This window comes from Protomyctophum bolini (genome assembly GCF_963924005.1).
Source record: "Protomyctophum bolini genome assembly, chromosome: 19".
NCBI lineage: Eukaryota > Metazoa > Chordata > Actinopteri > Myctophiformes > Myctophidae > Protomyctophum > Protomyctophum bolini.
In genome coordinates this window covers 30,304,831-30,325,506 of record NC_137880.1, presented here as the reverse complement: position 1 = coordinate 30,325,506, position 20,676 = coordinate 30,304,831, and the positions used below count along the sequence as shown (strand labels likewise).

Genomic DNA, 20,676 nt, shown 5'->3' with positions numbered 1-20,676 from the left:
AAGAGAAGTTCTGAAATGAGAATACTATCCACCTGTTGGCTGTCCGTCAGAGGACCTATTCTTACAGGAGGCCCATGTCTGACCATGTTTGACCTACTGACCACACCTCCAATGTATTCTCTGCTCTCATGTATGTATAAAGGAGAGCGATGTAAAGGGCTCAGGAGGCTTGCCTGAGAGCACCTCCCTGGGCTGGTGATCCCTTGTATTAAACAGTATCATTGTTTCATGCCACTCTCTGCCCTGTGTATTTTCTTAATGACTCTGATTATGAGTTCTAAAAATATCTTTGACACTCCCTCCCATTGTCCCCAATACCCTGCACAACCCTTCCTCACCCCGCTGCTTGTCTCCTCCCATGTCTGTAACACTAACGCCACGTCTCTCTGCCTCTGTAGGTGAAGCGCACGACAAAGACGTCCAGGTTGTGGAACTGCCCATTGTGGACAGCCTCCACCCGCGGCCCCCCTACCTGCCCCTGGCCATCCCCGAGGACCTGGCCCAGCGCCTGCACCGCCTGCACGGTGACCCGTCCGTCTGGTGGGTGTCCCAGTTCGTCAAGTACCTGGTGCGTCCCCAGGCCTGGCTGGAGAAGGAGATCGCGCAGACCACCGCCAAGCTGGGCTTCAAGCACCCCATTATCGGGTAAGGGACCCTCCACTCTTTTTATGCATCTCTGGGTCGTGTTGTCCGTTGCTGTGCTGTAAATTGAGTAAAGTATTAATTGAGAGTGTACAAATGTAACCAAATGTCCATTTTGGTTACATTTGTACATTGTGTTACAAATGTGTGTTACTAAAGCAATACGCCACAAGAGGCTGTGGTTTATGGGGGAGTTTAGAGGCAAACGGCTAAAGAGGCAAATGTCCCTGCAGGAGCTCTAAAGCAGTGGTTCCCAAACTTTACAGATTAGATGTTTACCCAAGATCATGGATTTCACAATGCCACGCCAGACTTTCTGGTCCTTCTTTGCCATCCCCAGTTCCTGCTTACTGATGCATGTGTCCCTAGCGATGACATCAAGGAACGACAGTTTTCTACCTCTGGTCTGCTTTGAGGCAGGATTCCAGAGAAGAAGTCAAGTCAAGTTTATTTGTATAGCACATTTCACACGACAAGCGAGGACTCGATGTCAAGAAGGGAAGATATAACCTTGTAAGCTCTGTAGCAGTGGCCGGCAAACTGTGTTCTTCTTGATCGCACTAGTGAAGAAACACGGGGAAGGTTGCCGTATATTACATTAGTCGATGGGTGGCTAGTGGACCGGAAATGCGGCATTTCAAAATAAGAGCTCAAATTAAAAAAAATGCTGGCGTGAATTGGATCCAATGAATGCTAGCGTGCTAAGTGTTAAGAGACACTTGTTTCTTTGTTGGTGTTCAGAGATTTCAATAAAATGTTGCTCTATATTGTTCGGTATTCTTTTAATTGCATCCCAATCTTTATTTCTTGTAATATAGTTTCTAATTTGTAAGTATGAGAAATATTTTAATACATTACCATCAAACAGTTAATTGTAATCAAACCTCTTTCTGCTCATCTTTTATATGCTTTAGATGCAATAAATTCTATGTTTCCTACAATAGTCATGGCTCTTGATAGAGCTGTGGCTATCTTTAGCTGTTTTTGCACTGAAACCCAAATTTTCAATGTATGTTTAATGTTTAACGCATATATTATTTATTTTGATCTTCTTCCGAGACTCTTGGCTGAGAAATGGAAGAGTGGATAGTGCTATTCCTGGTATTGAGTTTTGTTCTATAGGGACCCATTCTGTCTCCGCATCTCTGAACACCCAAGCCACCGCTGCTCCAAGTTGAGCTGCCCACTAATACCTTCTCATATTCGGTAGACCCAGCCCTCCTTTCTCTTTTGGAGACATCAACATTTTCAGCCTCCTATTTTGCCAGATACATTTTGATAGTAATTTGAAGGGATTGTGCTACTGCGATAGGGAGAGATTGAAATAAGAAAAGTAGTCTCTAACTGATTATGTCCTTCCAAAAAAGGACAGAGGCAGCAGATCCCATCTGTGTAGATCTTTTTTTAATTTCTTTAACCAATTCATCATAATTTGAACTCTATAGTTGTGTAATTTTAGGAGTAAGGATTATCCCAAGACATCTAAATCCCTGGTTAGATCGCCTGAAGGAGACCAGGTCGTCTAATTGGGACGGCCAATCCCCTGATATCATCATAGCCTCTGATTTAGTTGTGTTAACCTTATATCCCGATACTCATTGAGACTGTGCAGAAGGGCTGGGACCGAAACCAGAGGATTTTCTGTAAAAACGGGAAGAAATCTGAGCAGCATTCATTTACTCTTGCTCTAGATTTGGGTGGCTCTTCCAAGAGAGATTTTGCGCTTTCATTAGAAGGCGGGTGTAAGTGCCATCCAACCGTTTCTCTAATTTCTTTTAAAGTGTCCATGTCTCGGAGCCATAGAGTGGAATCGGCTCAATGGTCGTCCTAAATCTTACTAAGCTGGGATGACCAGATCTTATGTCCTTGCAGGCTGACCAGGCCGTACCCTTCCTAGTTTGAAAGTGTTGTTAAGGGTTTTTATAATATGGTTATTGTTGGATTTGCATATATTTACGTATTTAGTTTTCGTCTCGTTGAGATAAAGAATAACACAGTTGGAGGCCTGCTCAAGAGACTGAAGGAGAGCCTGAGTGTACTCCAATGACCCAAACTATAGTGAAAATAGCAGATCTACAATATCACAGCGTGTCGCTTCGCGCCACATTGTGAGATTGTAGATTGTCTATTTTCTATGGAGTTGATTGACGAACAAGTCAGCGCCCAGCCATGGCCATTTGAGAATGGATAAATAACAACAAGGGATTTTATTTGATTATGTTGTTGCGGAAGCAACAAGAAATGCAGTGCTCCCATTAGTCACTCACAGGTTAGCATCGTGGCTCCTGTCACACGACCCCAGAACTCTGTGCTTATTTATGTCAGAGCTCAGGAGTTCATTGCATCGGCTGACCACCGTTGACTCTGTCGAGACCAAAGAAAGACGAAACCAGCGTTCAAGGCGAACAGTTTTATACAGGCTTTTTAAGTTAAAACAACCGAAGGATGTCTCTAGACACCATTAAAATGTCACCTGGCCCAGAAAGCAGCTGAAAACAAACAGTGAGAGGTTTTGAAGTACTGTTTGACCCAAGTCTGCTTTAGATCTGCCACTCAGAAGTCTTGTGTGCAGTCATCCATGTGTACAGTATGTGCCCCACTCTCTCTCGCTCTCTCGCTCTCTCTCTCTCTCTCTCCCTTCCTAACTGTTCCCCCTCTCTCCTATATTTTCTCTCTCTTGCTCGTTCTCTCCCTTGCTGAGTCGCACTTCCCAGCTGTCTCCCAGGCTCTTCTGTTCCGCTGTGTGTAGTTCTGTCACTCACTCACTCCTCCGACACTCACTCTCCTCTCGCTTGTTTGCTTCCCTCACAGTTGTACGCCGCTTTGATTCCTAGTGCCTCTCCCTGTCTTTCATCACCTCAACCGCTACAGTTTCTCTCTCTCTTTCCCTCTCATTCCCAGCCCTCCTTCCTCACCACTCTCAACCCCAGCTGTCACTTATTTTCTTCATCCCCGACTCATCCTCAACTCGTCTCTTCGCTGTCTTCTTTCATGTGTTCCTTCTTCCATCCACCAAACGCTCAAACTCTCTTTGTCCCACTACATATTTCTCACCGTTCTCACGCCTTTTCTTCCACACCCGACCCTCTCACTTCAAATCCACCCCCCGGTCTCCCGTTTTCACTCCTGTCTTTTTTCTCCCACACATCTCTATCTCCAACTCTTTTTTTCCTACTCTAAACCCATCCCTCCCCTCTCCCATCCTCTTCTATCCCCCTCGCTCCCATATTGTAAGAGAAACCCACTCCTCTCCCATCGCTGGGGACAGCCTATTGAAATTAAGTGCCTGCTACAACAAAGCTTTCTTTTTCTTCTTTTGCCTTTCTTCTTTCTCTCTCTCTCGCAACCCACACTGCTGTTGTGCCCGAGTGTGCCGCAAGGTGGAATGGGATGAGAGAGCAGGAGAAGCACACCATAGTTGTGACTGTGGGGAGGGGGGCCACCAGGCACTATGTATAACTCTGAAGTCTGAATAGTTATCAACCCTAGGGCTGATACAGTAGCATCTGACCAATCAGCGCAAGCTAATTTCTCAGCTGAGGAGACAATGGAGTTTATCCGGACACAAAGGAACCAAAACAACTAGCGGCCTTCTGCGGTTTACAGAATGAATGTGTTATACAGTGATACAGATATTGAATCTTCCCTCATTTAAAACCTGACTCTAACGTAATGTGACCATGGACTACAAGGTCAAGGCCAGCCGGCAACACCTGCTATAGTATCAAGGTTCAAGGTTCTTTATTATTTGTCTCCCGAGGAAGAAATGTGTCTTAGACAAGGGGCCCGCATTCAAGAAGAAATGTGTCTTAGACAAGGGGCCCGCATTCAAGAAGAAATGTGTCTTAGACAAGGGGCCCGCATTCAAGCGTAGCCCTTATGCCCATGTCGCCGCAGAGCAGCGCCAACTCCCTCCCCACATTTTCAGGAAATTCCAGGTGGACTTCCTATAGTTCCTAGTTGACAGTAATGTTAATGCATTCCACAGAAAACCAAGCCATGGCTGCATCGACACAAGCAATTTGCTGGGCCTCGGTTGAGAATCACTCTCAATATATACTGTACATACAGTATACACCGTATATACAGTACATAATAACTAATTATAGCCCATGCCTTGAGGGAGAGGAGAGGGGACGGCACGAAACTAATTTCACACGAACCAAACGGCAGACATGAAAGAAGCCGGCGAACAGAAGAGAGAACCTAACAGAAGACAGAACAGAAGAGAGAACCTAACAGAAGACAGAACAGAAGAGAGAACCTAACAGAAGACAGAACAGAAGAGAGAACCTAACAGAAGAGAGAACCTAACAGAAGACAGAACAGAAGAGAGAACCTAACAGAAGACAGAACAGAAGAGAGTACCTAACAGAAGACAGAACAGAAGAGAGAACCTAACAGAAGACAGAACATAAGAGAGAACCTAACAGAAGACAGGCCACATATACTTGCACTGCAGTATGCGTAGATCAAACCGTAGTCAGTTGCGCGTGGCTGTCGTGCGGCGAAAAATAGCAGATCTACAAGCTCACAACGCTTTGCACCGCTGAGACAGTTGTGAGCTTGTAGATCAGCTGTTAACGATGTGCGACACCCGCAAACAAACACGCATAGGTCAGGCTTCATGAAGACTAGGAGAGCCCAACTGTCCCCCCTGCCCCTCCCTCTTAGCCGCTGTGCTGGGGTTTTATTTCCCCCAGTAAATAATGGGGTTTGTGCCTCCGGTGAGCATCCTCAGTACTGAAGTGTCAACTGATATCTGGCTAGAGTCATTAGGCACAGTCTGTTTGTTATGTTCTATCTCTACAACTACCCCCATCTCTATTTATACCGCTCTCTCTCTCTCTCTGTGCATTCCTCCCTTTACATCCATCTATACCTCTCTCTGATTCTCTCCATTTCTAAGTGTGCTCTCACACTTTTCTCTGTGTATCCGTGTCACGATTCATCTCTCGTTCCCTCGTTCTCAAAATGTCCCTCGCTGCGTCTCTTCTCTCTCCCTCTCTCTCTCTCTCTCTCTCTCTCTTTCTCTACACACACATCTATACCTCCCTTCCCTGGCTCTCCTCTTCCTTTTTTCCCACTCGCCTTTCTTCTCCTCTATACCTGGGAATACCGCCGTTGGTCGTTTGAGAAGAGATTAAATGTGTAAACGCGAGCATCAGTCACATAGTTGTCCTCCCGACTGTTCTCTTTCCTTCTGTAAGATGTCAACATGCATTGTCGTTTGTTTTTTGTTTGTTTGTTTGTTTGTTCCTTCTTCTGTCCTTTGTAACTGTGTCAGTTCCACTGGGCAAGAAATCACAACGCAGATGTGTGGGAACATTTCTGAATGCAAAAGCACATCACACGCTTGCATCCATAGGGGTCCATTTTTGATCACAATCAGAGTGAATGCAACGTCAAGGACAGAGTAACTATTCACATAGAACCACACCTCTCTATGGCTCTGTAAATAGAATAGAGAAACCTGTAAACAGAGCTGTGTTACTGTACACTGCAACTTACAGAAAATTATCTTATAAAAAACACACAAATTGTGCATTTGCTGCCAGAAAAAGTTATGCATCCATGTATTAATTTGTGCAGTAGGAAAAGTTAGCTATTTTGACAATATTTCATCTTTCTTTCCCTCGCTGCATCTCTCTTTTTTTGCATTCACTTCACTTTGTATAAAACCTCTGGGACAAAAAGCAGACATGTGTATTTGATGGTGATTTAGTATTTCCATGTACTGAGCCCGCTGGGTGCAGACAGTGCCGGAACACACCATGATGATATTATGCTCTCTGTCCATCCCCAGGGTCCATGTGAGGAGGACAGACAAGGTGGGGACCGAGGCAGCGTTCCACCCCATAGAAGAGTACATGGTGCATGTGGAGGAGCATTACCAGCTCCTGGCCAGGCGCATGCATGTGGACAAGAAACGGGTGTACCTGGCCACCGACGACCCCTCACTGCTACAGGAGGCCAAAACTAAGTGAGTGTGCACTCACGCGTGTGTGGATGGGTGTGTGTGTGCAGGGGTTCTCAACCCATGGGGGGGTCGCCCAATTATTATTTAAAAAAAATCCAGACAAAAACGTTGAGACCTCCTGGCTTAGGGGGATGTGTTATTGCAACCACAGGTCGCAGTTAACTATCGGAAATTAAGATCTTACCCCCATGCCAAAGCGCCAGCACTCGTCCAGCAGTCTGCTGTCACAGGCGGATATGTTGATGTGACCCCCCCATTACAAAGCGCCAGCAGTCTGCTGTCACCCAGGCAGATGCGTGCACGTGGCCTCGCCCTAAATGGCAAGGTCGCTTCTTACTGGTGTGCGTGCGTGCGTGCGTGCGTGCGTGCGTACGTGCGTGCGGCACGTACAGTATGTGTATAATGCATGCCGGTGCACGGTTTATGACTCCATCTATGTATGTGCAGTATGTGTGTGTGCACTTGCTCCCTCGCATGCCTATTAGAGGGTCTTGCTGCCTGCCTGTCAGAGAGAGAATGATGAGGCTGGCAGGGCACTGCGTCAGGCATCCGGAACTAGAGGCAATCAGATTGATACTATGGGAGCCAATCCAGGGCAAAGCCAGGAAAGGCAAGATGGTAGATGCACTGCGGCGCAGCAGCTTAGTTAGCTAACATCACTGTAGACCTCAGCTTGCTTGGTGATGATGAAGTTGGCCACGGCCAAATACTTGAAGACTTCCTCTCTTGGTGTGGGGATGCTTTTCTCCAACTAAATGTCTCAAAAACCAAAGAGATGTGTGTTGACTTCAGGAGATCCCCCCTGTTCCCCAGAGCAGTGTTGTCCATGGTGACCACCTACAAAATACTTGGGCACCACATTTGACAGCAAGCTGAAATTCCATGTAAACTGTGATTTGCTGTGTAAGAAAGGCCAACAACGTCTCTCTTGTTTTAGGAGGCTCGCCAAATTTCAGGTCGATACATCTCTAATGAAACTCTTCTACAGTGCATTTATTGAGTCAATTATATCCTTCTCCATCATTTGCTGGTACAGAAACCTGGACATAAAGGACAAAAACCAGCTTGGTAGGATTGTGAGAACGGCCTCAAAAATAGCAGGAGTAAATTTCAGCAGCCTGGATCATCCGCTTTGTTCTATATCGATGTGTTATCCCGATTGATCCCAGGAGCACCTTTTTACTATTTTTACAATTTTTATACCTGCACACCTCCTGAGCACCTTGGTTGCCTCCTTGCCTCAGCCTGGATCATGTCTTTAAAAACCAGGTGCTTAAGAAAGCCAAGTCCATTTGTTCCGACAACTCCCATCCACTCAGCTCTGAGTACAGGCTGCTTCCTTCCGGCCTTCGCCAAAAGTTTCCAGGGGCCAAAAGTAACGGGTATAAATTCTCCTTCGTGCCTCTGTCTATCCAGGCCTTAAATGACGATAGGAGGAGGAGGTAACTTTGTCGCCGTTATGAATTTCCATTGCTACACTGAAACCTTGAACTGCTGTTTTTATTTTCTATGTGTACCATGTTCTTTTTACTATGTTTTATGTGATTCATGTGTCTGCCTGTTATGCTTTGCTGTAAACCAAATCGCCCTTCGGGGACAAAGAAATAAATGAACCTGCACCTCAAGACCCTGATGTTACAGTAGGAGAGTGTGGAGGGCAGAGGGAGTTGGTGTTGGCTAGACCGCACTCTCCCGGTGCCACGAGGGGTGCCAGAGGGGGCCTGGCACCCTCAGTTGAAAATTCTCAGTTTAAGTTTTATGTACAGTACATAATGTTTTACTATATAAAAATGATGTGTGCCCCCTCTCCATTTTCTTTTTTTTTAATGTTTTTTTGTGGCTTTCGCCTTTATTTTATATTTGTTATGGAGGGACAGACAGTAGGCTGACAGGAAATGGGGAGAGAGATGGGGGGGGAAGACATGCAGTAAAGTCCTTGGGATCGGGAGTCGAACCCGCGGCACACTGCCAGACTGGATTACCAGCCAAGGTGCCTGGACCACTGAGCCATGGCCCAGGCCCCTTCTCCATTTTCAACTGCCCCCTCAAGTCATTTCATCCTGGAGCCGTGCCTGACACTGTCGCATCGTGTGCGCCGCCCGCGCACGCATGTCCAATCCAATCCAACTTTATTTATATAGCACATTTAAAAACAACAGAGTTGACCAAAGTGCTTTACATAACATAGACCGTCCGACGCGTCATGAATCATCCCCACTGTGCACGGCTCGGCGCCCACATGTCCTCTCCTGACTCTTCCTTGTCCCCTGCAGGTACCCAGAATACGAGTTCATCAGTGATAACTCCATCTCGTGGTCGGCAGGCCTCCACAACCGATACACAGAGAACTCCCTCAGAGGAGTCATCCTCGACATCCACTTCCTGTCGCAGACCGACTTCCTGGTCTGCACCTTCTCCTCACAGGTGGGTCCATCATGGGGTTGATTTGGGTGACTCTCAGGCCTGAATGAACACTGAGGATTTAGCTGTGTGTACATTTATTTATAGCACTGTTTCCCAAACAATGGGTTGAGGTCGGGATACATTTTTGGGTCACAAGGAGAAAAAAACACTTTTAGTTTCCTACAAAGTTGTGTTATTTCAAATGTTAAAAAAACAAAACAAAATCTGAAATTATTTTAAATTTTAAAATCGTTTTTCAAAACTTAAAAAGAAGAAATTCCATAAAATAAAAACTAGTATTGAAAATAGCAGATCAGTAATAATAATAATAATAACTTTATTTATATACAGTAGCACCTTTCTAGGCATGAGCCACAAAGTGCTGCACAGGAATGATAAAAACAAATGTGACATGATCTATCATAATGAATGTAATAAACAAGAAATACCCAAACATTAAACAAATCAAGATAACACAAGATCAGTAAAAGGCAGGGAAAAACAAAAACAGTTATTTATAGGAATGCTTTTTGAAACAAATGGGTTTTTAATAGGGATTTAAAACGTGTGAGGGAGTCAGTGAGGCTATTTTCACTCGTTTGAGTCCCATCAAAACTAAAAGGTTTGGGAACGACTGCTTTATAGAATAAAATAGAATGCCACATGCCCACATCACATGCCTATAAATATACTGCATAGGGATGAGTGAAATGGTTGCAATCAATGTGTGTGTGTGTGTGTTGCAGGTGTGCCGCGTGGCGTATGAGATCATGCAGACGCTACATCCGGACGCCTCGTCCTTCTTCTACTCCCTGGACGACATCTACTACTTCGGGGGCCAGAACGCGCACAACCAGATCGCCATCTACCCTCACCAGCCGCGGACCGGCGAGGACGTCCCCCTGGAGCCCGGGGACGTGATCGGGGTGGCCGGCAACCACTGGGACGGATACTCCAAGGGCATCAACCGCAAACTGGGCCGCACCGGCCTCTACCCGTCCTACAAGGTCAAGGAGAAGATCGAGACCGTCAAGTACCCCACGTACCCGGAGGCGGACAAACAGCTCAGCGCCCAGAAAAAATAAAAATAAATGGCCAGAGATGAGGAAAAGAGGAAAAGATAGACTAAACAAAAAAAGATTATAGGAGGAGAAGGAGGAGAAAAAGACACACTCCGACACAGGGAAGGAGACTTGACTGCTTTTTTTGTACAGAACAGAGAGCGCACTTACATAGCGGAGTGATGAGGAACATGAAGCTATAGCTTGGACCCGGGGGTGGTTAAAAAAATAACACGAAATAGGATGCACTGTGTGCGAGTGGGTATGAATGTGTATGTGTGAGTGCGTGCCTGTGTGCAATAGACAGTGTGCGGCACATTCATTGTGCTCGCAAGCCTGCGCGCACTTACGTATGCGTGCGCGTGCATTTATGTACATGCCTGTGCATATACTATAAAGTCATGGAAGACTTGTACCCCCCCCCAAACCAACCGCCCCTCCCAACCCCCCGCCCCCCAAGCCCGGTGCAGTAATGATCGGGCATGTAGAGATCTTAGACATTGATTTGAAACAAAAGCAGGAAAACAATGAAGGCTCCGCGACTGAGTTCTCTCTCACTCCCTCCCTCTCTCTCTCTCTCTCTCTCTCTCTCTCTCTCTCCCTTACTCGCTCTCCCGATAAAGACTGGGACTGAAACTGATAAAGCTCACCGAGCCAGCTTTGGATCAATGTTTGGGGGTAAGAAGAAGAAGAAAAAAAAGAACAATGACAAACTAATGACTTTGAAAAAAAAAAAAAAGAAGTACAAACTGTTATGAACTAGGGGGGAGACAAATGTTTTGATTTTTATTTAATTCCTTTCTGTGTTTTTGTTTTTTTTATTCTAATCTTGCCTTTTTCTCCTTTATTGTTTATTGAATGTACCGTTCTTCTTGCCATGCGCACTGCTTTCCTGCCTTCCTCGCCACCTTCCGTCTCATTCCATCCATCTCCACTGTCCCCCATTGTCCATCTCTTCTCTACATGTGCAATTAATTTTATACTACCATGCTGTGCTTTTATTGGTTGTTTTTACCGTCTTAAATTTGTGTTTATGTGGCTTGTGCATTGTATACTGTACTCTCTCTCTCTGTGTGTGTGTGTGTGTGTGTGTGTGTGTGTGTGTGTGTGTGTGTGTGTGTGTGTGTGTGTGTGTGTGTGTGTGTGTGTGTGTGTGTGTGTGTGTGTGTGAGACTGTGTGACTGTGTGTGTGTGTGTGTGTGTGTGAGACTGTGTGACTGTGTGTGTGACTGTGACTGTGACTGTGTGACTGTGTGTGCGCGTGTGAGTGGTGCATGTGTGAGTCTTGAGAGGCCATGTCATGAACCCAGTGCCTGTTAATGGTGAGCAGTGTGCTTTCTGGCCTCCCTGCTGAGTGAATAATGTTTCTGTGGCCAGAGGGACACTGGCACTGGACTGTATGGCTGACCTCAGTTGACCCTTATAACAATGGTGACCCCCCCAGGCTGCCACTGTTGACCCCTAATGAACAATGGTAAGACTGTAGGTGGACTGCAATGAACTGATGTTCACACACACACACACACACACACACACACACACACACACACACACACACACACACACACACACACACACACACACACACAGACACACAGTAGGGGCTGTCCCCAGGCTCACCAAATTGAAACACTCCACTGAGCTATTAAGTCCTAATGTCATTTCCACATCTTTTCTGTCCATTTCTTTGTTGTCGATTCTTTATCTTTTGTTTGTTTGTCCTTTTACTTTTAACCTTGCTGTTTTTAAAATAAATGAGGAAAAATATGCCTATGTTTAAAAAAACATGATGATGCTTTGTCATAACAGTGCCCCCCACCACCACACTCTACCATGAAGGCTTTTTTATTTCATAACTTATGTTCTTGGGCATTGTCTTTGATAACCACAGATCGAATAAACTTGAGAAACCAATACGGGTTTTTTTTTTCTTTTTCTCTCTCCTGTTTGATTTTGAAGTACCATCTGCTCCTCCGTCACTCTCGACTGACCACACCTGCTCACTCACTCAGTCTTCACGTGAAACACATGTGCATGTTCAGCTGAGCATGAGGTCCAAACTCATCTAAAAAATAATTTGCTGAAGTAGGTTCCAGTCTGACTGTAAGGACGTTTAGCATACGATGCCTTTTCCCCAATTGATGTACATCTTATTTCGCAATGAAACTCTTGTGGCCTAACATTATAATGAGTAGGCCTATCTAGCCATTGTTGTGCCTTTCCCACATACTGTATACTATATAAAACCTAGATACCTCATTCGCAGCTGCAGTTCATTGGAGTGACATACTTGTATATCTTATGGAGGCTGCCATATTGGCTATGGTGGAGGCACAGCATGCTGCCGCTCAAAGTGACTTAAGTGGCCAATCACAGCATGTCTTTTCCGGGACTTGCCAGAATCACTTACTCCTCAGTGACATCACTTCCTCTCCAGTGACTAGTCCCGGATAAGACGTGCTGTGATTGGCCAGTAGACACTTGAGGGAGTGGCATCATGCTGTGCCTCAGCCATATTGGATCAAAGAGATTCTCTTTGATTGGATAGCCAATATGGCAGCCACCATGTGATACACATGCCCTAGAGCGGAGGAAGTATCTCTACCTTTCTATGTGCCTTATCCAGCCACATGAATTCACGCTTCACATACCAGCATCTGAAAGCAGCCGGTGTACTCCCACTCCCAGTGGGCAGTCTGGGCACCACAAAATGGGTATGGCAGAGAATCATTATTGAACTTGTTTCTCTAGACAGTTGAGTGTCCTACTTCCTGCTAGTCTGATGCATTTATGATCTTTTCCTCTGTCTTATTTATGGTTTGTCCTGTTGGTGTTCTGAGAGTTTCATTGCAGACCTCAGCTTTTGATTTCATCAGTGATCTACATGCTCCATTAGACAACTATACAAAACAAACCACGGCATTGGGTAATGGGGATGACGTTTTGGGGAAAAAGTGTTTTATTGCCTTTTCCCCTGCCTGCCTGACACGTGCAGCACGCACACGACATGTACATGCTCGCCACGTTGTCCTTTGAACATCTTTTCACTGGGTTTAGAGTGCCTCATGGGCTTTATAAATGCACAAGCTAAGGGCACTTTAATTAAAACACAATTGCTGTCACAGTGGCCTGTAACAGTCATTTAACAGAGACGTTAGTTCAGTTAATTATTCTGTTAATTGGCCTGTGCTGCTGGTAGAGAGCGTTCAGGTTTTAAGCGGGCAGATTCACTTCCCTTTATTTGTAGTCTTAACTGTTGTAGCGCTCATTTGGAGCTCATGGGGCATTTGTAGCCTCTGCTGTGAAGGTGAGCCTTGAAGGGAGGTTGTGCCATCTCACTGCTTGAGCCGTGTTTAAACCCGTCCAGTGTTGACAGGTTAAACACTGCCCAACGTGACGCCTCCCTCCTCCCACACACCGGGTTGCTTACATGCTGCGTCTGTTAATGGACGGATGTTCCAAATGTGTCATTATCAACCTCTGTGTGTTTGTACGATCAAGGCTTAAGCATAGTCATGTGGGTTTTGTAGTTGCTTGCACGCAGTCGCTTTGTTTTAATTTCATTTCATTTTAAAGGTTTGACTGATTTAAAGCATACCATGCTACTCAAAAGTGTAATATTGTTTACTGCTGGTGGTGGATTGCACAGCCATGTTAACATGATTAATTATTCCTAGCTGCAAACTGGGGTTTGCAGAATTACATTCCAGAGCCCCCGACTATAGAAACATTGATCTAAAGGGCCATTTGATTTTATGAGGTGGGCAATCCTGAGTTCTGACTTGATATCGAATGCAGGAAAAGAACACAGACCAGGAAGTGATGCGGCAGTTTAACTGATTGGAATTCACATTGTATATATACGATAACTGAGAAGGCTATGCTGACGCTTCATTGAATAGCAATCTTGTAAAGGGCAGGCAAAATCATTCCGACTGCCTCGCAAGGAGAGTGGAAATGGAAAAGGCTATTGTGGCCTGGTTTCTGTCGGGTCCAATCAGTGGCCCGGCTGCACCACGGTAGTAGATGAAACCAGCCTGAAGTACCCAGTCTCACATCAAGGCTGGGCCCAAAGATCCCTACACAGAAGAGTCAGGTGTTCGTCTGGGTGAAATGGATCGCATGGTATATCGATTTTTCGCCTTGTGAACCAAGTATGTGTGTGAAACATATTTGACATTTGACTCCACATGCCTCTCTGTACAATACGTACTGTATATGCACCTATATAACATAACTGATTACTCAAATGCACTTGGGGGACCATTGACCTCACCAAGGCTACAGATAGCTTTCCTCATAGTATATTTCTAGTGATTCGGTTATACTTTTACATGCCTCAGCCTCCTGCCCAGTGCCTTGTCAGCAGGATTGGACCAAGTTAAGCCTCTGAGTGGAGCAGGGTGTTTTGTTTGGCTCACATACAGTACTTTTGTTTCCAATAAATCAATGCTCTCAGTTTAATGCTGAGACAAAAGAAGCCACGAATATATAGGCAAATCCCTGACTGGTGTGCCAGAGCACTTCTCCGCACTGGAACAAATATATCTGCAGGAAGAATACGGTAGTTTTTCAGAATGCTAAGTGCAATGTGACATTTGAAAGTACTGTACACTGCAGTTTTAATGCGTTTCAAAAACTCCACATTCCCAAATCTAACTTTGCACATAAATGGGCATGTTAACTTTCCTATTTATCCAACAGCTGCTGTGTATTCTTAGGAATGACTTCAGCAGCTTAACCCATTCTGAACGGGAACCCATTTTGGTGTTGGCATCATGTTATGCTTTAGCTATTGAAAAATAGCAGATCTACAAGCTCATAGCGCGCCACCGAGTGGCGCGCTACGAGCTTGTAGGTCTGCTATTTTTGAAAAATCGAAGAACGACTGACATTTTTAGAATCTGATCTCGGGTCAGAATGGGTTAATCAGACCAGTGTGTGTCCAGTGGAAACCTCGTATGAATCTGATCTCAGGTCAGAATGGGTTAATCTGTTGACAGTGGGACAGATGTGCCGATAGGGAGGTGTCACGGGGACATTTTCATGGAGAACACTGTGATGTCACCGATAACGGCCCTGTTATTGTACTCAGAGAAGTTGTTCTGGGCATTACCCCTGTACTGTAGCTTGGTGCAGTCAAAGAAGAAAAAGCATAATGCTGTGTATACGTAAATGGACCAACGCAAGTTATTATCCACATGATTGTGATGCCACATTAGAGGCGCCATTCATCAACGGCGACAATATCACGATGGCGCACAAAGTACGGTGTGATAACATCGCTGTTTGATAGTGCTATTATCACAATAGCCTTAGTGCACAAGCACTAACATGCCTTTGCATCGATAGTGATGCCAGCAACCCAGCATTGTATGAGTACATACATAGAATAATGTTCCCATTGTCCGCCCCCCCCCCGCCCCCACACACACACACACACACCATTCCCTATGTCGTTGCATGCCCATATGTTCTAGTTGTAGTAGCTGCAGCAGTGATGAGTCCATAGAGACTCCACGCCCCCCCCCCCCCAACCCCACACCGCTCCACCCAATACCCCCAACCCCCCCTCCCCCTGCTGCCCGCAAGCCTCAGCCCCTCCCTGCTGCCCGCAGGGCTCAGCCCCGCCGTGATGACCATTAGCGTCTGGCTGAGGCTGCAGGAGATAACGGGTGATTTAAGGCCCTGTACCCCTGCACAGCCAGAGGGAAATGGCCGGCTGCCGCTTATCTCCCCCTCCGCCATACTCCACACACTTTTACATTAGGCTCCCCTATTCAAAGCCATCTGTCTTCCCAGTCAGGGTTTGATAAAACAGCGCTGTGTGCCTCAAGACGGGGTAGGAGAGGACGGGGAGACAGAGGAGGAGACATACTTATATATATATATATATATATATATATATATATTCTGCAGTGACTCGTGGGACCAGGGGTTGACATGGGGAGGTGGGGAGGGAAGGGAGGGGGGGGGGGGGGGGGGGTGCTCAGAGGTGCCACTACGGCCGCATACTTATCCACAGTGACAACAATTGCTGCGTAGAGGAGATACAGTATCGGTTTGTAAAAGTGAGACACACCAGAGTTTGTGGACGCCGACTGCCCCCCCCCCCCCCCCCATCGCTCCCTGACTAATTGCAAATCGATGGTGGTCTCTTGGTGAGATGAATGGGGGTGAGGAGGATAATTGGCCCACGTTTGCATCAGCCATACATTCACTCTTATTCAGCAACAGAGGCTAACTCTAATCGCCGACTGCAGGTGAGCCTGTAATGGCGCCGGTGATGTTGCATTTCTGCCAATAACAGATTGAGAAAGAAAGAAATCATTTACTTTACTCTTAAGCCTTTTCAGACTGCTTCTACCTCTGAGTGCTCTGTTGATCATGATAAGAATGCTTTTCCCCCTGAGCCTATCACCATGGCTGTAGAATTGGTGATTAGATCTTAATGCCACTGCATATGCGGATGCTTCCAGTTGGCATGGAAATACGATTAATGCATATAGCCTGCATGCGTATTCATTCTGTGATGAAATGTTCCCTAGCTCCAGGGCCTGGGTGGGTGGGTAGGTTAGGGTGGGGGTGGGGGGGAAATACCTGTTATCTTAAGAAAAACACATTGGGGGGGAAAAATCAAGAAAATGAGGGAAATTCAGATGCTGAATCACATCATTGTCAGAACGTGCTGATTTTGTCCTTCTGTGTGGAGGCTTATAGTGGGCAGTTGCTCCATTCTCCCTGGCCCCTGCTGTGTAATTATGGTGTCATTGTGTGACAGACAAGGAGCTAAGGGATGGCAAGACGTCTCGTGTCTCGGCGCCCGCTGAGAGGAGGACATTAAGAACAGAGGACAAGACAGCCCTGACAACCCAACTGTCCCCTCCTTGTTCCGCTCCTGCATGTCTCCTCCTGACCTTTCCTTCTCCACCTCCTCTTCCCTTTCTGTAACTCCCCTAATGCAGTGGTGGAACGTAGCTAAAGTACATTTACTTAAAAGTGGCAATTTTGAGGTATCTATTTTTGCAGTAGTTGATACTTTTACTTAAGTAAAAAAGGTGGGTACTTTTTCCCACCACACTGCCCTATAATACCAGCGCCATCTTCCACCCGCTCTATTTGGTTAACCGCTCCTTCGCCTTTGGTCTCTTGTGGCCTTTGGTTACTTTTAATCTGATGACCAAGCAGAAGTGAAGAGCGCTTTGATGAAATGAACGGCGTTGCTGAGGTTAACCCGTGTAGGATGGGAAAGTATCTGTGTCGCTTTAGTGTTTAACCACTTTTAACCATTATTTTAAACTTTAGCTGTAGCAGATCTACAAGCTCGTAACGCGGCAGTCGGTGCTGCTATTTTAGAAAAATCGTGAAAATGTGGCACAAATCTTTGAATATATGCGTTCACAGCAACACGTTTTAACTCAAATATTGGCTGTGGTGGTTTTTTGCTCCCTGGAACAACATATTTTCAGATGTGGGTCAACGGACAAATACAGATAATTCTGGGGGTCCTTGACGTGAAATAGTTTGAGAACCACTGATAAGCATTATAGGAAACTGTCAGGAGTTTAGAAGACATTTGTAGAATCTGGTCTCAGGTCTTAATGGATTAACGAGCTCCTACTTCTGGCAGATTGAGGCTGCAGTCCTGCATTGAAAGTGCATCTTGTCAGTGGCGGAGGAGTCACGCTGAGGAGGCTGGGCAGGCAAAGTGCTATCATCTTCCACAGGCAGTAAATCAGGAGCTGCAGCAGGGGCTCTTTTGGCTCGCCCTCAATGTCAAAATGTCAAAGTAGCTCATCACTCGTTCCTCATCGGCATAGGATCCAATGCCTTTGACTCGGGGTAATCAGGCAGATGTAACTCTGAACATACTGCCGTACCTCCCTTTGGGTTTGTGGAATAGGGACTATAGAGGTTATGCGCCGTGGTGTGGCATCATCATCATCACCTGGAAGTTAGCAAAAGTGGCAAAAAACGACTTTCACCATCCTGGCCTTCAGTCCCCAGCAAGCCGGTTGTATACCGGTATATGACCTTAAAGCATGTAATGTGATTTTGGCACAAGCTCAACCTTGCCCACGAGTCACGACAGACCCAGATGGAGAGACCTGGTGGCTATGGTTGGCTCTATGCGCCCTGAAGTGCAAGAGGACTTGATAGTCCATACTGTACATCCAAACAGAAAAGTCCTATCTGATTGCAACAATGTTAAACTCACTTTGCCACTCACTTTATGCATGCCCGATGGACTCTGAGCCCTGCACCTGTGTCTTACTGTATATGGTGATTAAAATGCCATCAAATAATTTGCCTGTAGAGACATGGACATTCTGCATATTACGATACATTCCCTGACATTATTTAATCATAATGCAGTGATTGGTCTCAATACCAAAATAATAGGCCAATGTTGGTTTGGTTCGTCGTGGTCTAACTTTATCTGTCTGGCTCCTGCATCTGGCATCGCCATGCAATTATCCAGTTAGCGCTGGGAGGAGCAGGTGTTAAGGAGCCTTTTGATGGCATTTTAAGTCATCATGTTATGTATAAGTCCTAATGTTGCCTTCCATGCTAATTGTCAGACTCATTCAATGGTGTACAAGCCATCTGGCATACTGGGACAGTCCTGGTGGGCCGCTGCAGCGACGGGCCGTAAGAACATATCCGTCCGCAGTTACATTTCAGAATATAGCTACAAGCTGATCCATAATGCTGATCTACTGTGGACCTCATTCCTGGGTTCTGGACCTCACTATTGTCCAGTATTTATTTATGTGATTTGTACACTTTGTGCCTTTTTTGGAGAATTGATCAGTGAAAGTGTTATTAATTGCAAGCTGTTATTGCAATATTCTGTCAAGTCATGATAGAAATCCTAACAAAAGCACTGATCACATACAGGGTTCATAACAAATTAGTGCCCTTGTTCTGTCAAAGTCGGTGTTCGTGCATTCATTTTTAGGTTCATATAAATGTCTGTCCCATTTTACTTTCTCCATTCACTCTGCCCAAATGATGTGATTTGTGATTTTAACCATTTCCTCATTCCACTCTCTGTGGAATGAGGGGGGGTGTGTGTGTGTGTGTGTGTGTGTGTGTGCGCGCGCACGGGTGTGTGCGCGCACGTGCGTGCGACAGTATCTGCATGCGATTGTTAGCATAGTTGTATAATACTCATGTAGTCTGTCAGCTGGGAGTGTATGTGTTAGCTAGTGTAAGCTACAGGGGGCCAAAAACCTTTCAATGCTAAGGACCCCAAAATTGCCATAGCATCTGGCTGCAGGCCCCTTGTTGCGAAATATTATAATTGTTTGGCTATTTAAAACTCACAACACGTCACGGTGCAATCTGCACATTTTTTATTATTAGGCCTACATTTCAAATGTTCCTCTCATTTATAATTGCCCCCCTTGGTGGCCCCCACTTAGAAAACCTGTGGCCTATACGCTTTCACATGGCTGAGATTTCATACACTTACTGTACATACTGCCCCACTTGTGTTTCAAATGACCTGTCCTCGTCCCCTCGAGGCACCCTCATCATCATTCTGTGTCTGAAAGCAGGACAGCGTTCATTGCTCTGTTACCAGCTCTCTTCCAGTCCACCGGCTTCACAGCTCGTATTTCAGAGTGGCCTCGCTGCGGCGGCGGTGTTTTCAGATCGATAGGCGCCTGCACTCTGTTGTTGAAGGACTGGAGGACTCACAACGGTCTTGTGTATGGGTCTTCACACTGCGGTGCGGGGTGGGTGGGCAGTGGTGGTGGAGTAGTGCGGCGTAGTCATTTGATTCTTCCTGTTGACACACGCCAAAGTTGCAGTCGATTCACCTTCAATTCAGTCTTTTGACGACAACAAAATCTAAGCTCTTAAGATGCTGGTTTGTGTGTGGAGTTAATTGAGTCAAGTGAGGAAGCTGACCCCCAACACCGACACAGGCTTTCACATACCGCTGTTATAGAGCGTATGCAGTATGCACATGCATCAAGTGAGTGGCAAAGTGAGTTTAACGTCATTTAACGTAGTTTAATGCAATCAGATATGACTTTTCTGTTTGGATGTACAGTATGGGCTGTCAAGGCTAGAAATTAGTTTTTTGCCACTCAGTAGGTGTTCCCGGCCGCTCCGGGTATGATGATGGATATTGTGCATCTATTATTGTGCTCCATGTGCACCCTAGTCAGTATCCCTGGACCCTAACAATTCCTAAAGTAATTAAAATGCCTTGGCGTGACATTCATCGAGGACACAGTAGCAGTGGCTAAATAATGCTACCAGTTAACACAATATAAGAGTCTAAAAGCCCTGTCTAGTGGATGGCTATACGGGCCAAGTGGTTCAAATAAAAGGTTATTTATTACGGAATATTTAAGTCATAAGTAAGAACAAAATTGTACTTGTACAGTATAAGAGCAGAGACAGCGGCTACAACAGTATTCAATGCAGTTTAACCCTGATCTCTTTCAGACAATGCTGAGATGAGTGAGACATTCTGTTGGGTGGGTCTCGTGGGAGAGGAGTACATACTTTACCTTCATAGACAAACTCCTTCAGCCAATTGGCATAACAAGATATGACGCCATCTGAATACCA

At 45.7% G+C, this 20,676-nt stretch overlaps 1 protein-coding gene across 2 annotated transcripts in view; it reads left to right on the top strand.

Annotated features, from left to right (window-relative positions):
* Positions 1–12,002, top strand: part of fut8b (fucosyltransferase 8b (alpha (1,6) fucosyltransferase)) — a 47,046-nt gene extending 35,044 nt beyond the window's left edge. For both annotated transcript variants that reach the window (XM_080791283.1, XM_080791284.1), the window contains exons 6-9: positions 399–645; positions 6,449–6,625; positions 8,896–9,046; positions 9,772–12,002. In XM_080791283.1, coding sequence (XP_080647409.1) covers positions 399–645; positions 6,449–6,625; positions 8,896–9,046; positions 9,772–10,110 — 914 coding nt within the window. In that variant the 3' untranslated portion in view covers positions 10,111–12,002. The remainder of the gene's footprint in view (positions 1–398; positions 646–6,448; positions 6,626–8,895; positions 9,047–9,771) is intronic.
* Positions 12,003–20,676: the final 8,674 nt, after the last annotated feature.